Source organism: Aulonocara stuartgranti (genome assembly GCF_965226115.1).
Source record: "Aulonocara stuartgranti genome assembly, chromosome: 5".
NCBI classification, from domain to species: Eukaryota; Metazoa; Chordata; class Actinopteri; order Cichliformes; family Cichlidae; genus Aulonocara; species Aulonocara stuartgranti.
Window position 1 is genome coordinate 27462118 of NC_138943.1, and position 16998 is coordinate 27479115.

The 16998-nt window shown below is 42.9% G+C and overlaps 1 protein-coding gene across 16 annotated transcripts in view; it reads left to right on the forward strand.

Moving 5' to 3' along the window:
- The first annotated feature begins 2117 nt into the window (after positions 1–2117).
- The window catches only part of celf4 (CUGBP, Elav-like family member 4), a 91359-nt gene continuing 76478 nt past the window's right edge, over positions 2118–16998 (forward strand). For all 16 annotated transcript variants that reach the window (XM_082532290.1, XM_082532302.1, XM_082532299.1 and 13 more), the window contains exon 1: positions 2118–2889. In XM_082532290.1, coding sequence (XP_082388416.1) covers positions 2613–2889 — 277 coding nt within the window. In that variant the 5' untranslated portion in view covers positions 2118–2612. The remainder of the gene's footprint in view (positions 2890–16998) is intronic.

Consider the following 16998-nt stretch of genomic DNA (forward strand, 5'->3'; position numbering starts at 1 on the left):
CCATTTCACCCTTGTATTAAAAAATATTGCTGCAGGTAACTCAGGCGTGAGCGCAGACAGGACTGCTGTGGTGAATGAAGTGTGGCCCCGAGGGAAAGCTTGGAGAGCAGAGCACAGTGTCATGCCAAAGAAAGCCAAGTCCCACCCCCCGCCCCCCCTCCTTTCTCCACTACCACCACCATTACCACCACCCCCGCAACTGCTGGGGCTCGGTCATGCCGTGAGAACGGGATGACATTACCGGGCCATTTAGCTGGCGGAAGAGCGGAAAGAGGTGAGAGAGGCGCTGTGTCGCCCTGAGAGTGTGTCTTTTGTTATTTAATGGTTAGCTAATTTCTGGGCGGGGTGTCGGGTGGGGTTTCCACACATCCCCCCACCCCCCCCACCCCCTCCCAAAAAAAGAGGAAAACAACATAGCACAGCACGAATTTTAAGAGTCATACCCTGGCCTTACTGTGGCACCTCGGCGTACATATGGCTGCGCGCATGGCAGTCCCCCAAGGGCCCACTGTGAGGTAATGGGTCTGAATCATTCTATTTAAAAGGAGTGTCCAGCAGACACAACTGCCAAGAGCCAACTAGCTTAACTTCACTGTGAGTTATTCATCGTTAACATTCTGCTTTGCTGACCGCTAAAATGGCTTTCATTAGATTGGATTCAAACAGGATTATCAGCATTCTTATCATTTATACACTAACAAGACCCCGGGTGTTGCTGTTCTCCTCTGGGGATACAGATAAACATGTACTTACTCCCAAAGGAAACAACCAGGAATGGCAATTATCCCACTGAGAGGTCGTTGTCCAAGCTAATAGGAAGCTGATGTAACCATCTGATCTTATATTCAGCTGAGGTTTTGGTTACAGTGAATGTTCAAATCCACCGCCGTTGCACCTTCCCCGTGTAACGTCGCAGATTTCCGTTTGCGGTAGTTTGAATCAGATGATACTTGCTGTTATATAACAGAGGTTATTCTGTTTAGTCCGTTTTTATCACAGACATAAGCACGCCTTTAATTGGTGCATGCCTTCAATGGGAAATGTGTAAACACCTAACTCGCTCAAACTGTCAATTTTATAATGAAGGACTGCCAAAATAATCAGAATAAGGCCTCCGGTTTTATTTAAATTCAGATTTGTTGGTGCCTTCAGGCTCGTAAACTAAAACGATTTGATGAAGAAGCTGAGTGAATGTTTAGCTCATCAAATGATCAACAAATGATCAGGAAATATCTTTTTTCTTTCTTTTTTTATGATTTTGAGCTCATTTCTGGTGTAAATGGAATCAAAATGTAGTCGCCCCCCCACCCCATTGTCTTCATTACCTGAAATAACCCGAATGGCTTTTTTTCTTCCTTTTTTTCTTCCTTGTGCCCCCTCTCTACGCCACTCGGCGGTGCTCACAGACTTCCCCTTTCTGAAAATGAAATAATCTATTCGGTGTGACTTTCGAAACGGCAGAAGAAAGTAATAATAATACGTAGTCTAAACCGCCGCTGTGCTTGCTTTTGATAACAGCGAACAGTCGAAGCCGTGCGAGGAATTCTCCATTCGTGTATTTTTGAGCTTCGCCTGTAAGGCTGTGTTTCAGCACCACGGAGCTGTCCACCGTCCTGGAGCGAAGCGAGGATGCAGCGACTCGCTGCTGCTGCCGTCGAGGATGAGGAAGGTGGATGAAGGATATGCAGAGTGACTTAAGCACATAAAACAATAAATAAACCTCCGATTAACCGCAGACACCATCAATTTGTGGTCAATGTTTATTTTCACTTAATAGTAGGTACATTTCTGAAAATAGCTGTACGGCTTATTACTCCTGATAAAAACTGTGTGTGAGAGAGAGTCTTTGTCTGTGTGTATCTGCGTGTGTGAGTGTTTGTCAGTCACCCAAGTATTGCATTCTTAAGTTCTTGAAAGTGTAGTTATTTGCTCTGAGTAGGAGCACAAAGGACCGTATTCTCTATATCTCTCTATTTATAGACCCTCTCCCCTCGGTGGAATGTACCATTGTCTACTTGCCGAAGAAAAGGGGGGGGGACAGAAATATGCTGGGTTTATATATGCCGAGTTTAAAGCGCCCCCCCTTTATTCTAACCTCCCCTCTGTTCTGGCAGAGATCGAACCGACCCTGTTCGTTTAAACCGAGAAGACACCCTTACAGACTCCTCAATGCAAAAAAAATAAAAGGGTGCCAAGAAGCTGGGACGAAGGAACGTGGGTGTAAATAGACAGTGAACGCTCTTGGTCTCTCTCCCTCTCTCTCTCTTCTCTCTCTCCCTCCCCCTTCTTCTTCCCTCTCTTTCTCTCTCTCTTTTATGAAATCAATGAACGAGTTATTGGTTAGGACATAAATATAAGGAATCAAAGCCTCCACCGGGACCAACGGCACTGCGCGCTTTTGATATGCGTCTTCGCCAAATGCTTCATGTGTTTTCAAATCATTGTAAATACTGGCTTTGATAGGACGAGAGCGGAACCATCCCTGGTACGGCTTGGTCTCGGAACCAAATTTTGACCAAGACTTCCACCAGCTTTTTTCCAACGTAAAACGAGACTCCACCATTACCATCTGCTGCTGTTGTACCCATCCCAACTCACTGGCCGGTCCGAAGATGGCAACTTTAACCAACGGGCAGGTGGACGGCACGGTGCACGGTGTTGGTGTGGTCTCCGCCAGCACGAACGGGCTCGTGAACGGATTAAACCACAGCCACAGCCCGGCGGGATGCCCGGCCACCATCCCCATGAAGGACCACGATGCCATCAAACTCTTCATCGGTCAGATCCCCCGCAACCTGGATGAGAAGGACCTCCGGCCCCTCTTCGAGGAGTTCGGCAAAATCTACGAGCTCACTGTGCTCAAAGACCGCTTCACGGGCATGCACAAAGGTGGGTTATGCCCATATTCCCCGCGACACCTATGGCTCTATTTGTTTTTGCCAGAGTGAAATCTGTCACACGTTTGGTAAGAGCGGGGCGCCTGAATCATGCGGGATTTAATAGGTAGAGCAGCGCAATTGTTGGCCAATTGTTTCTATAGTGCTGGAGCTTGAATTACTTTTCTGCATGTTTATTCGCATTTTGTTTCATTTGTGGCACGTAGAGGGGGACATTATTTCCAGCGTCTGACTTGTCACTGGCTCCCAAAATCAGTGCTTCATTTTCTACCCTATTAAACACACATATGCAAGCATAAGAGTGTCACGAATCGGGAGTCACGACGGCATGAATATGTGTGGGGGGTGATTTTTAGGAGGACCAATGTTCCTATAGTGTGCACGGGAGTATTCACACATCTAGTCCAGCGGTTGTAAACGTGCTTTCATTCACTCTGCTGAATCCTGATTATTAACCTGGTGTTTTCACGTTGCAATAGCAGGGAGGCTGTTTGATTGCCTCAAAGCAATACATTCTGTAAGTCGCTCAGTGTGTGTGTGTGTTGGGGGGTAGTTGGGTGGGGGTTGTGATGAGTTGGCGGGGGAGGAAGGGAGTGAGGGAGGGAGGGTGTGCGCGTGCACATGTACACGAACGTGTGCAACAGTGGAAGGACTATGAGCATGTTGTAATTTTGTGCAGCATTTAAGCCTTTGTCAGTGTTTCAGGTTTGGGTGATCGAAGTGATTCCCTCTTAAAAATAAAAATAAAAAGAAGAAATCGCACTAAAGTGGTGATTGCATATAGAGGTATTATTTTAACCAGTTTTGAAATATTCTAATCAAACACTGCCTTAATAGCTTTTTCTGTACCAACAATGACTGACCCTGTCAGGGTTGCCTTTGTTATAGAATTGACGACAGTGAATCATCATAAACTTTTGATGCAACAGTGTTATATGCCCTTCTGGTGTAATATAAAGAATTGAAGTGCTCCAGCATGAATGATGGTGCCTTACCCTTGCATTTTATTTTCTACTCTCACGGGAATAGTCATTCTGTGGAAATCACCATCTAGTGAGAGGTCACAAATTGATCTGCTATACCTGCAGGACACATCGCAGGGTGAAAAGTAAGCTGCCACTTTTCAGGACCCCTCTCCTTTGCCTTTTAAGCCATCACCCCCCACCCTGAACCTTTGCCTCGTGCAAACAATGTGTGACATCCACCATGTGTCAGGAAATGATTATGATATACAAATAAATTCCAGAGGACAGAGAGTGTGTGCAGACATTGAGGGAACCAAAGAGGCAGGAGAAGAGGAGGAGGAGGAGGAGGGGGGTGTATCTTTTATTAATAGCCCAGCTGTAGTAGAGACTCCCTGTTGGACGGTTAATCACTAGTGGCCCCAGAACTATAGGCATGGCTCGCCAGCTGATTCTAAGAACTGTCTCCTAACTGCGATATACGGTCCTGCTTCCCAGGCTGAGCCCCCGCTTTCATTAGCGAGCCCCCGCTGTGCTCATATTTTAACTAGCTCGAGGCACCAGCTACTCCTTGGCTTACCAGCTCACTGGCTCACTGCGAGCTGTTTGAAGGCCGCGTTTCCCCCGCACCCTGAGGTTTCCGTAGAAGATGCCCAAATTAGCAGTAAAAGACAGTACATCCCACGGATAACGGGCAAAGTGACCGACTGTCGTCACACTGGGCTTATTGAACACTGCACAATATCGCATGAACTAGGTACAGTAAGCCATCACAGGAAGATAAATGCAGTTCGCAAATATTAAAATATATATACGAAGAACCTGTTTTCTAAAGAGATCACCATTACTGATCTGCAGAAATGAAAGTGAAATTAATCCATGTGAACGAATTTGATAGCAGTTTTATGTATGAACACATTTGAACTGGCTTTCAAGCTGCTACGCTTCCCTGTCAGCTTTTCCGCATATGTGTGGCTCTCCCCTTTCCTTTCAGTTTCTTCAGACTGTTTGCATTTGTCCTCTTACAGAATAGAGAGCATCAAGCTGAGGGCATGATGACCCTTTAAGGTGTGAAATGCTCCAGTGGAGTGAAGTCTATAGAACTGTCCAGCAGAAAAGTCCTCTTCCATCTTTTCTCCTTTTCATTAACTCTGCTTGATTCCATTCATTCCTTCCCTTCCTTCGCTCTTCTTTTCTCTTCACTTTATGCACTGACACCTTGTGTGTTCAGTGACAGTGCATCTTGTTCTGTAATGGTTGTGGTAGTACAAAGCCCCAGCTTGAACCACAGATTGTAGATGATCGACTGCCATTTACTTTACAATTTTGTTCTACCTCTGCTTTTCCATGTAGCACGTAGCTGGTAACTGTTATTGTTAACATGGTAATGCCTTGTCTGGGGATACTTTTGTGTTCATTTAACGTTACTCACAGAGACATGGCATTTTAACAAAGACCTAAGCATGGTTTTCAGGGAGATAATACACAGCTTTTTCTGCTATGGCAGGAAATAAAAGACCCTCATCCTTTTCTGCTATACATCAACAGGCATAAAGAACAGCCTTTGCTATGGTAATGCTACCGCTGAAGAAAGCTACCCCTCTTATTGCTATTGTCAGCTGTGCCTGTGATACTATTGCCATAACCCTCCCCATAATGACCCCATGTATCATTAGTAATCTAGTCTTTAGGATTGTGTCCCCTTGGAATGGAGGGGAGGAGGGAAGCTTGGGACGGAGGTCGACAGAGCTTGGTAGCGGGTGCAGGGACACCAGTGCAGGCCTACATTCTCCCAATGATTTTATTTCTCTCCCCTCTGCGACTCAGCCATGCTAATAGAGGCCATTTATAATGGTCACCGGCTGCTGCTGCTGCTGCTGCTGTTGCTGCTACCAAGCACAACGGGACGGCGAGCACAAAGAGCCAACCCTTTCTCTTTTCTCTGGCAATGCTGCATGGGAGGTGGAGATCCATTCAAGAAGAGCAGGTGTAGATGTGATTGCTAGCACTATTCATCAACCTGATTTCGTGTAATAATCACTGGGGCAATTGAGCTGTGATGATACGGGGGAGCACATTTAATAACCAAAGGTGTTATCTACTGTTTACTGTTGTCACATCATCACGCAGCATTGTATTTCTTGGCAAACCTTTATTGTCAGCATCTTTCTTTCCTCTTAGCAAACACAACTGTCACCAAGTTTGTTTTAGGGCCATTGTTTCATTTGGTGCTTATTTAATGTGAGTAATATATTTGTCCTTGGTCAAACTAAATACATTAGCAGCGGCTCTCGCCATAGGCTCCGACAGTTAAAGTAGTTACAAAGCTGGAGAGTTGCTCAAAGTCAAGGCAGGTGTTGAAAACTCATTTAGAGTTGGGCCAAATTGTCCGTTTTGACCTGGGAAGTGATGTAAGCGAGGCGCCACAGGTCTTTGGCCGAGACTACACCCTTTCATAAGGCTTTCGCAACTTACACAAGACACTACTAACCCAATGAAAAGAAATGGATTGGCTGTTAAACCATTTTATAAGTCCATCAATACTGCAGAAATTTATTTGAATATTTACGATGGAATATGATTGAAATCAAATAAGCAGAGATGTAGTGTAATGACCGACTGTAATCTTGTTTAAATTTACCCATACTGCAGATGCCTTATGCTGCAGATGGGGACTATAATCTGTGCAGGTCATAAAGGGAGTTATGGTTCTCTCGAATTCCCTCACTTTAGATATTATAGCTCTTTCACCTGAATCTGTCAGGCAAGCAGATTTAGAACAGAACAGCTCATTTGGCTTATCATTCTCAGTGAGGCCAGAAAGTCATGATGCCAGTAACATGAAAGGATCTTTTTTTTTTTCAGGAAATTGTATGTTACAGGTTGTTGGATGCAAAAAAAAATTATTTATTTATTTTTATTTTTAAAAAATGGGGCAATAAAACCAAATTTAGCTTTGAACAAGAAAAAGAACGAAGTACGGGTGTGTGTTTTCGTCCTGCAGGTCTGCGTTAATGCAGCATGCGTTCCGGCCGAAAAATTTCACTCCGGTTGCATCATCCTCTCTGTGGGATCCTTCCCTCTCCTCCTTTCGCATTCAGTTTTGGATGACTGTGTGAGTGAGTGTGTATGTTTATGTGCTCCTTGTCTCCTTGGCCCGTGTTCCACTCAGCGCCGTTCAGAATGCACGCTCAGGTCTCACATTGTGCTCCAAATTTATGAAGACGCATCGATTTCGAGTGTTTCGTCAGGGAGAAAGGCAGCATGTGTCGTAGAGGAAGGCACTTCATACCAAAGTAAACTCAACAACCGGTGCCATACCGCGCCCACTGCCCTGGCAGAGCCCAGAACTGCCAAGCAACAAGAAGAAATCGAGAGGCGGAGCCAGAATGAGGAGTACAACGAGTCTAATTTGTCACGAGGACCGTTGTCAAACCAGTGCTGCCTCTGTTGTCCATTATTATTGGAGGGGACTGTCAGATGGGGGCTGGCTTATGGCCGAGCGGGGAGCCAGTTAGTCACACTGAGAGATGGTCTGACCAAGCCAAAGGAGGCAGTGCTCATGGAGCTTGTGCAAGGATTAGCATGCTAACAGCAGGTTTGGAGTTATGTGGCCTGTCAGAGAGGTGGAGCCCTCTGGCTCCCCTGACCTCGGCAGTCCTCTCATTAAACCACTGACCTTTACATACACAGAGAATTATGTAAAGAGAAGGCTGTGCACCTGCCTGTTCACCTCATTTCATGTCCTCAAGATTGATGCAAATCAACTGACACACACTAAGCATTCAACCTGCAGCAAACTTTCTTTTTTTATCTTTTAATAATTTTTGTTAATAACAACAGCATACTTTCTAATAACTGTTTCTTTCCTCCACTAACACAATGCACATCATTTTTGTATAATTAGAATTCAAAAATTAGAAACAACTGCCTTGTGGTTCAAACCTGTTCCACGTGATAAAGTTGTGGCCAACAGCGGTCAGTGGCGGTGACAGATGTTTCCAACACTTTTTAAGGTGACTCTTTGAAAAACTTGTATGTACATTATAAAAGCTTTCTTGTGTTTTGACAGAGTTAACCCAGGGCTGAGTTCAAATAAAGCATGCCTTAAATCTTTCAACAACATTTGGCTTTTTAGTTTTTCATAAAAAGATTGCTGAGATGCTTGCGCCACAATCTGCGTTTTTTTTCTGTCTTTGTTTCCTAATCTTGCTTTCTTATTGCTGTGTTCATTGCCCCCGTGTGCTTTTTTTTTTCAGAGGATGAAAAAAAAACAACCTTTTTTTGACAAGTGCTCCTTGGAGAGGTAAATGTTTTCGGTTTTCAAGGCTCTTGCATCAGTTAAATATTATTGTGCTTTGTGGTAAATTTTTTAAAAGTTGATGCTTTGGGCCTCCTCAATCTTTTAGCTACCCTTAATACTACTTCAACGCCCCCTGCTTCAAGCACCGGTGGCCGATTGTGGAGATGGAGAATGCAATAATTTTGAAATGTTGGAAAGTCTTACATGTTTTTTTTGAGTTTCATTTTGTTTTGCTGCTGATTGTGTTCAAGTCTGCAGTGCTAATCATAGAGCTTCCTGTGAGGAAGAGCTTTGTTTTTCCTTTCAGCTTAATAAGGTTTCCTTCAGTTTTTCAAAATTTTAATGTATTTCGAAATGATAGAGATGATATATAAAAGCATTGTCATGGAGCTGCATGTATGCTAATATAAAAAAATATAATGTGTCTTTTTTCTTTGTTTAACTGTCTAGATTTTGCATTTAGTTTCATTTCTAGAATACTTATCTGTGGCATACAACTACACAGGCACTCCACTCTATATGTGGTTGTTGAGTGTAAAAGGTTTAACAATAGTTCCTTTTGTTCAGCAGTCAAAGGATTATGAATCTCTTCTGTTTTTGAAGTTAGAAGCTGGTGTTTTGCCTTTTCGATTAGAACTTCTGGCTCCTTTTATCAAGCTTTGCACAGTCAGGAGGCATTATGGTCGGAAATTTTATAATACACATATCTGTGTCTGTGCACCTGTGTATTTAAAGCGAGGTATATATACATTTTCTATATATATCTGTCATCTTTTTATATGCATACAGTTTAGAATTATGTGATCTGTGCGTATCAGCATACAAGAAAACACAGTGCCACATGTGCTTACAGTGCTGTGAGTTCAATCATAGCCACGGTAGCGCTCAAGAGTGACTTTTTTTAATGCTTACTAATATATCTTGGGTCCAAACCTGATTCAAAATCTCAGTATGCTCATAAAAACGGGCCCAGCTGCAGCTCTCTACTGCAGAGGCTTTCCACAAGGAAATAGCAGCATGACACAGCAGCAATATGAAAAATAGAACCAAAGTTTGTCACAGCCAACTGTGGCAATGGCCCATTAATGCATACCCTGCAAGCATTAATTCTTGTTACATATCCGGCTCCAAAGGACTCTCATTCCTTTCAGTCCCCGTTCAAATAAATTAATATTGTTTCTGTTTTGACCCTTTCTTATATTGTTCTCGAGGCTAAATTTGGTTTTAATATCACAAAAGCAAATCATTGCTACTACCTTGCAAACAGACACAGCTTTTTCAGACTGTAATGCATGTACTTTCAATTACCGTTTTAGCTCCTACAAGACTGTTTCATGTAGACTAAACAAATCATTCGGCTTTGGAGATTTATGCTTTATAGGAAGTTGAATTGATGTTTATTCTCAACCAAATTGCTAAGCATAACTCAAAGTGGCGTATCTAGGTCCATCTGCTAGGATATTCTAAGGCAGGGATTACATGAGCCGTGTGCTATCGTTGCACGCAGAAAACACCTCATGGGCTGTCAAGCATGTGTGACTTGTCAGGCCAGATGCATATTTAGCCTTCTCTGTATGCTTGCATACAACCTCATACGCTGCGCCATGACTGCCACATTTTGAGCGTCCCTGATTCCAATTCCGTTTCTTCCCATCTCCCTTCATGCCTATTTCATGCCCCCTCCAATTAAAAATGCACCACGTTGACTTGTAAAAGGAAGGTGGGAATGGAGGTTAGGGCTTTTCAAAGAGCCCCCTCAATTATTCAAAGGCAAGTTTGATTCAGAAAATGGAGGATGATTAATAAGTTATGTGGAAGTTTTCGAGGGTTTGGGTAGCAAATGTAGTGCAAGATGTTCTGACAAAACTAGGAAAAGCATCAACCAAACAGACATGTTTGTTGTAAATTAGGCTTGACAAGTTTTGACTTCCAGAGTTAGCCTCATATCAAAACTACTTGTTCTCTTTGTAATATATAAGTGTGGTTTCATGAGTTAGCTACTTGCTTCAGAAAAGATTTGTAACTGCTCAGTTTTCTGTTCGGGGAAAATGTGTAGTTTGCACAATCCTGAACGACATCAGCTTTGAATTTGTATATCAAATTTGTATTTGTTTCTGAATACCCACTGGGTCCATTTTCATTCCCTCCAAAATGTGCATTTTGCCATCAGATATTACCATTCAAATGATATTGGCATCACATTGAGGGAAAGTACATCAAGGCTTTATTCTGTCCTGCTGGTTGGAGAGCAGATAGACCAAAACATATCGCTGCAGAGGGAGATGGTGCAAGAGTGCGTAAAACGACAAGGAGCTCTAGACAGAGAGAGCGAGAGAGACTGGGAGAGAGAGCAGGAGAGAGGGAAGCAGAATTAGAGACATGTTGAAACAGGGATGATGTAAGAGAATGCGTGAAAAGAGGCAAGGGAGATCCATGGAGGAGAGCGCTTGGGTGGGGGGCTGCACACAAAGACAAAAAGAGAATATCAAGAGCCAGAGCGATATAAAAGAAGGAGAGCGGAGATTGTAAAGGAAGGTGCAGTCTAAAAATGGAGGCATGGAGAGATTGTTCAGTGACAGACACGGAGTGAGAAAAAGGAACGAAAGGGAAGACGGAAGGGGCTGAAAAGAAAAGACCGAAAAGCAGGGATGGGAAACGACAGGCAGAGATAGAAGTAAAAAGAGTGAGGGAGTCCCAGAGACAGATGTCGCCCTCGCTGGCCCCGGCAGATTGATAGCTCCTGGCCCAGTTCCATGCCAGGCTCTGACCCCTCTGTCCTCTGCTGTAATTTATAGGCTGCATTTTACCAGATTTAAGCACTACTCTGTGGCCATCATGGCTTGAGAAGGGAGAATGACCTTCCTGGGATGGGAGCAGAATTAGACCCCTGCAGCGCCCAGGTGCCCCAGGGGTAAATAAGGAAGTGCCCTCCATATTAGCATGATCTCTGACAACATGTTAATTGGACTTGTATACTTGTCAGTGGTGTGTGTGTCTGTTTGTGGATTTTCCTCACATGCTACTTTTTGAAGTTTGATCTTGACTGCTATTTAAAGTTGCTCACGTGAGGGTGCAGCTGCGTAGGTCGCTTGTGGACAGAAACAACTTTTTACTGCATTACAGAGGTTTTCTATTGTCACTGGCATGCTTCAGCTGTGTTGCATCAAAATTGAATGCAATATGCATTTCATCTCATGCAGCAGAAATCCTGGACAACCCAGGATTTTTTTTTTCTTTTTCTGAAAGAAGTTCAAGTGCCAAAAGTAACAAGAGTAAAAATTTACAAACTTCTTCCTTTTTTTTTGTAATGCAGATGTTTCATTTTAGTTTGGAACTGACTAGCTGTTAAAGCTGAAGAACCACCAGATCTTTCTTTATGGAAAAATTAGTTGAAATCTGTATTTGCTGTACTGTGTAAAATTTGTGCAACTTATTGCTTCTGTGCAACTTACTGCTTAAAAGTGTATTGTGCAATTTATTTAAGGTTTTCAGGGGGAAAGAAATCACAGTGGTCTCAAAAACTCACAAAAACTCTGGTATCAAATATGTAACTTGTTGTTATAGGGTTAAATAACAAGTTAACAAGCTGGGACGTGGGATTTGCCTGCAATCTAAAGCCCCCTGTCAAACATAGCTGCCTGGAAAAAATAACCGAGCGTTCGTGTTCATCACATGTAAGCTGATGTAGAAAATATATTTTATGGTCTTTAATAAGAAGGTTCCATTCCACAAATCTGCACCTCAAAAAGGAGGTTTGAACTTGCATGGACTTATGAAGCGTATTAGCTCACGCCTTTATTTAATTTGGCTTTAATTAGAAGCAGACTGTTGGTGCAAATTAAGTGAAAAAGACTGTGAAACTTTGTATTGTGGTTCTTGCAAAGTAAATATGGTGCGTGTGTGTGTGTGCGTGCGTGCGTGCGTGCGTGCGTGCGTGCGTGCGTGCGTGCGTGCGTGCGTGTGTGTGTGTACATGCACATCTGGAGCGTGGCCCCTTGTAGACTAACTTGGCTGGCTAGCTGGTGGGCTCAGCTGGGTTTGTGCTTGGCCATTCAGAACGCTACCTCAATGCACAAATCAGCCCAGGGAATGATCTGGACAGAAAGCCTTCAGCAAATTATTACAGATTTGCAATTTAATGGCTTCGGAGGTCTCTCCCAGCCCCACACAGGTTCCCAATGAGACAGAGCCTATTAGTTTGGTTCTTTAATCACAGAACAGGAGATGGAACCCTGGCCAAACCTATACATAGCCTGCTTCACTTGGTGTGGAATGATTTCATGGGGTTTATAGATAGAGACAGTGAAGTCTGTGTGTGTGTGAGAGTGTGTGAGCACTGGGTAGTTGATAAGCTTTGCTTTCCCCGGAGCAACAGAAGTGTGTGTGTGTGTGTGTGTGTGTGTGTGTGTGTGTGTGTGTGTGTGTGTGTGTGTGTGTGTGTGTAGCAGAGAGAGAGAGAGAAAAGTGTTCTTACTTTATAGACTGTTCATCAATACTGTAAGGACGCAGTGGGCAGCAGCAATTAATTTGGCATTGGCTTTACCTAAAGCTAACAAAAACTTTCCCAGTAGTTTAGAAGAAATGTCAAACTAGTGGTAGAAATCCATAATAACCATCAGTAATAAATAGTAAACTGTTAACTGAACTCAAGTGAACAGTTATTTCACAATTACCAAACAGTATATTCACTAGTCATTTGTAGTGTTACAGTTTATGCCTTTTATAAGACAAAGGTTCAGTCATGTGAATTTCCTCAACATCATTTTTATGTCCATTAAAGCAGGTGTTATAAACCTAGGTGTTATTATTCATTATGATTTAATTGTATACAGCAATGAAAAGTAAGTGACATACTCAGTTTACCATTGATTGTTAGTCATTGATTAAAAGTTACCAAATTAGTTTGTCTGTGAAGGTTCTCAGTCATCCAGGTCATCGTAGTCAAAGGAGCTTCAGACGCTTTTCGTTGCAAGCTCCTTTGACCAAATTAGTTTGCATTGGCATTTTCTGAAAACGTTTCCATCCAAACATTTTTTATTCTCATGTGTAAAAGATACTGAATTCTGTCTAATATTTTTTATACAAGGGAAAACATTTTGAAACTTATCTTAAAAAGAAAACAGCAAAATGTAAAATGTTCACTGAGCAGATTTGCTGTTCACAGCATCCATAGAAATGCAGTTATGTTTTGAGGTGATGTTCTCGCTGACACACCTCAGTGTGTGTGTACTGCTTTAGGCTTTCAAATCCATTTCCAAAACCCAGATTTTATTTGCAGTTTATTAGATTTAGGTTGAAGAGGTTTAAGCTCCCATGTTTTGGGAAATTAGAATTTTACTTCGGAAGATATTCATACAGAATGAAACAATGCATTTAGATAAAGGCGTAGCTTTAACGGCGATACTATTTGTTACAGATAAATGGCTTGTGTTTCAGAGGGCGCTTGAGACTTTTCCCATAGCCATAGTTGCCCTGATTAATGTGCCATCGATGCAAAATGTAAAAACTATCACTCCAATCTGCCTTTCAATGTCCCAATTTGTCCAAGAGGAAGCCAAGCTTTCTAAATGAGCTGGATAAAAGTGACTGCCAAAGGGGATGAATATATATAATTATCTGCGGCTGGAGCGCCAACAAAGGGACTTTGAAAATCAACTTTGTGCGCCAAAGGCTTCATTAGTCTGACGACAACAAAATGTCCCCTTAACTTGCAGGCGGAAAGACACAGGTATCTGCAAAGCTATTAAAAGCCAGCAGTCGCGCAGCCTTGTGTAGCCCAGCCACTATCTGTTTGGGATTAGAAGCTGTTTAATGCGCTAATGTTAATATGCTAATGTGTTAATGTTATGTTAGTGAATTATTAGGTGATTTAAGAAATGGCTGGCTGCTGTTTTGTTGGTCTTACGCACTGACACGTTAGAAAGGATGGATAACTGTGTTTACTTTGTATATGGAAATCCCTGAGTGTCTTTCATCTGTCCTTCCTATAGCGACTAGTGGTCCATGTTAGCTTTGCAAACATCTTAATTGTGTTAAATGAAGGAAAAAGGGGGGAAGATTAAAAGCCATTAATGTGTGTTGTGTGAGGATATGCTATTCCCGGGACAGTGCTTTTGTTCACTTTGCCAAAGCAGAGCAGAGAGTTTCACCTTGAAACTCAATGCACACCAGAATCATTGTCATTGTGCCTACCTAAACCACTGCTGTCTCTCATTCTCACTGTCAAACTTGCTTTGCTCGTCTTTGCATTTCTTTTTGTGATTGCCTCTCTCCATCCTTCTTACTCTCTTTGTACGTCTCTCCCATTTTCTCTCTGTCTCTCTCGTGCTTTTCCCTTTGTAGCCCGGTTTCTCTTCATTGCTCTCCCTCTCTCTGTCTGTCTGTCTAAGCGTCAGATAATCTCACTGGGGGAGACTTTAGAGGACTCTCCATCTGTGTATAAATAGCTCTGGATGAATTATTGAGGGACCTGGGGTTGCTAATAATCCCGCAGGACCCATCTGACAATGACACAGAAGATGGAGGGAAAACAATTACGCAGGCTTTCTCCTTCAGAAGAGTGGGAATGGGGATGGGGGGAGGGGGGGAACTCCGTGGCCTCTGGGAGCCTCCTCACGGGGCCCAACATCTTGGCTAATAAACCCAATTAAGTCTCTGGAATCAATCGGAGCCCCGGGGGCGTCCTCTCTCTTCCTTCCCCGGACGGTGTGCAACAACAGGAAGTGTAATGATTCATGTTCCCCCTTCTGCATTTGGATCGTCCTCTCATCTCCATCTTGCAGGTTGGCAAGGCGGACGGGACAGGACAGGATGTCCGCTGAGGCAGGATAATAGGACAGGGAGAGGAAAGGAGAAGAGAGAGGCAGGTGGAGTGGCGAGGAGCTCAGAGGAATATTAATGGGAGTCTTTATCCTGTAAGTGTTTTACCAGGGGGATGAGACATGGGACCACTCCCATGACAGAATTCACTTTGTCTTCTTAGTGATACATGATTCATCCGGAGATGGATTCTTGATTAATCAGCTTTGCCTGGTCCTTGTCTGACTGTTGACCCTCTATCTATCTATCTATCTATCTATCTATCTATCTATCTATCTATCTATCTATCTATCTATCTATCTATCTATCTATCTGTCTGTCTGTCTGTCTGTCTGTCTGTCTGTCTGTCTGTCTGTCTGTCTGTGAAAAAAGCATAATAAACTTTGCTGAAGTCTGAATGTTGAATTTATGTTCAGTTAATTTCAGTCAGTCAGTATCCCCATTCAAATCCACACAGCAACTTTTGAACATGTTAATTTTAGATCCATTAAGCGAGTGCAGCGTGAGCAGGTGTGACTCATGGTTCGTGTTTCACTGTCAGTTTTTTCCAACTAAGAAAAACCTACAAGTACCATTTCATAACAAAATCTCTTAGTAAAGCAGACTACAGATGATGAAAAAACATTGTGCACACAACTGTCACACACACTGGGCCGGTATAGTCTGTCTCTTAATGGTATTTATACACAAGAAACCAAAAAAATTCACCATCACCATCTATAAATCCTGTACTGCTGTGTAGTGCTGTTTTTGAAGGAGCGTTTTGGTGTCCCACAGTAGTCCAAACACTCCTTAAGAGGTTTTTCCACTGACTAAAGTATAATATTCCCATATAATACATTGAACTATAGTAACATGAGCTCAAAAATGCCCATTTGTTATCTGTCCCACATTGTTTTATTAGTCTCTGCCTCAATAAATTTCCCACAGTGACTGACCTGGTATGTCTGGGTTCAGACTTTAAGTTCGTCATAGGAGTCACTGCAGTTTTAATAATTCATATAATGAAAAGCTAAAATTAGTCCCCCCCCAAAACATTTCCTGACAAAATGGCAGCGGCAGGATGGGAGTGAGGTGATTCGTCTGCCTGGATTTTTGGGACATTTAACGTCTGTGTTTTGCCATCAGGGGAGCTTTTAACAAGCTCATACAAGTGGGTGTTGGAGCATCCATGTTTCATGGGATGCACTCAGAGTGAGTGCTGTTTAAGAAGGTATTTTATTTTGTGCTATGAGAGCTGAAGCATCACATGCGTGCTTTTTCTGTGCACGCCTCACGTCATGCGATTGTATGAATATGTGGACGTTTTCAGTGCACTCGGGATAAGGGGGGGGAGTGGAGGTTGAGTGAGGGTTGTTGCAACTCTGTGTGTGTGTGTGTGTCTGTGGGGGCAGAGGGAGTTGACACTGTCCTAATGATGCATTTTCTACTCCATTGATTCAATGGCTGTGCTCTCCACTAAATCCTTCACATGCAACACATTAAAGCTGGCCCTTTTTCCTCCTTCACCGATCGATTAGCACAGCTTAGAGACGGCAACTCTGGCAAGCAGGGCGAGAGATGGGACTTGTTGTCTTCAGGGACTTACGCGCACACAAACACAAGCACAAACCATTTAAAAGTTCTCATTGTTTCTCACGCATGTATGTCACAATCAAAACAAAAGAAACAAACGAAAAAGGCTTTTTATTCATCTTTAGTTGTAATGTTAGAAGGCATCAGGTCAGCTCATCGTTACTCCCAGCTCATTACATACTGATGCATCGCTGTTCACTGTTCCTTTACTGTCATTGTTTTTTAATATCCACAGTAGAAAAGCATTGAAGCATAGAAAGGTTAGATTAGGAGTCGGTGCTATAAATCAGATGGCCTTCAACCCTAAAAAGAACACATGAAAACAACCCTTTAACCACCTTAACCAGATGTTAAAAGGCAGACTCCCATCTGCTGCTTCTCCTGCGTATCCTTGGAGACGCTGACAAGTCCCATGACAGTGACAATCCCAATAATTTTCCTA